Source organism: Lottia gigantea (genome assembly GCF_000327385.1).
Source record: "Lottia gigantea unplaced genomic scaffold LOTGIsca_722, whole genome shotgun sequence".
Lineage (NCBI taxonomy): Eukaryota > Metazoa > Mollusca > Gastropoda > Lottiidae > Lottia > Lottia gigantea.
In genome coordinates this window covers 10130-11097 of record NW_008710433.1, presented here as the reverse complement: position 1 = coordinate 11097, position 968 = coordinate 10130, and the positions used below count along the sequence as shown (strand labels likewise).

Sequence of the window (968 nt, the reverse complement as noted above, 5' to 3'; positions counted from 1 at the left end):
GTGAAGGATAATATACCATAACACAGTGAAATCATTCTGTTTGTCTGTTGAAGGTATATAGAATTATATTTCAAGATTTCTAGTGAAGGATAATATACCATAACACAGTGAAATCATTCTGTTTGTCTGTGGAAGGTATATAGAATTATATTTCAATATTTCTAGTGAAGGATAATATACCATAACATAGTGAAATCATTCTGTTTGTCTGTGGAAGGTATATAGAATTATATTTCAATATTTCTAGTGAATGATAATATACCATAACATAGTGAAATCATTCTGTTTGTCTGTGGAAGGTATATAAAACTATATTTCAATATTTCTAGAGAAAGATAATATACCATAACATAGTGAAATCATTTTGTTTGTCTGTGGAAGGTATATATAACTATATTTCAATATTTCTAGTGAAAGATAATATACCATAACATAGTGAAATCATTCTGTTTATCTGTGGAAGATATGAAATAAAAACTTTTTTAACAATTTATCATGGCGGCTGCTTTACCAAATAATCCCGATCTGGAATGTTGTATTTGTTACGAAAGTTTCATAACCCCCAAAATCTTATCGTGTGGACATTCGTTTTGTCTCAAGTGTTTGGTGAGCTGTATTGAAGGTAGAAGGGGGACATTTCCATGTCCACTTTGTAAACAGGATGTTACAATTCCACAAGGTGGTGTCGACAAGTTAGCTACAAATTTTGCTTTACAAACATTGACGAATTCTCTTACAACCCAACCCTCAGCTAGTCTTAAACCAAAACATCATTGTCCAAATCACAGTAAAAAGGAGGTAGAATATTATTGTCAAACTTGTAATTTAGGATTGTGTTCTAAATGTATTTTAAAAGATCATAACGATCATCAAAGATTAGATTTAGAATTTGATTCTACAAGAAAAGTTGTAGCCGAAGACATTTCAAAACTTGAACAAATCATTAAAAACAAAATTAAAGACTTGGA

The 968-nt window shown here is 30.2% G+C and overlaps 1 protein-coding gene across 1 annotated transcript; it reads left to right on the top strand.

Annotated features, from left to right (window-relative positions):
* Positions 1-495: 495 nt before the first annotated feature.
* Positions 496-861, top strand: LOTGIDRAFT_146242 (hypothetical protein; the record flags this gene model as incomplete). Its single annotated transcript, XM_009066028.1, has 1 exon — positions 496-861. A coding segment is annotated over one exon (366 nt), but the record flags the coding sequence as incomplete, so codon positions are not given.
* Positions 862-968: the final 107 nt, after the last annotated feature.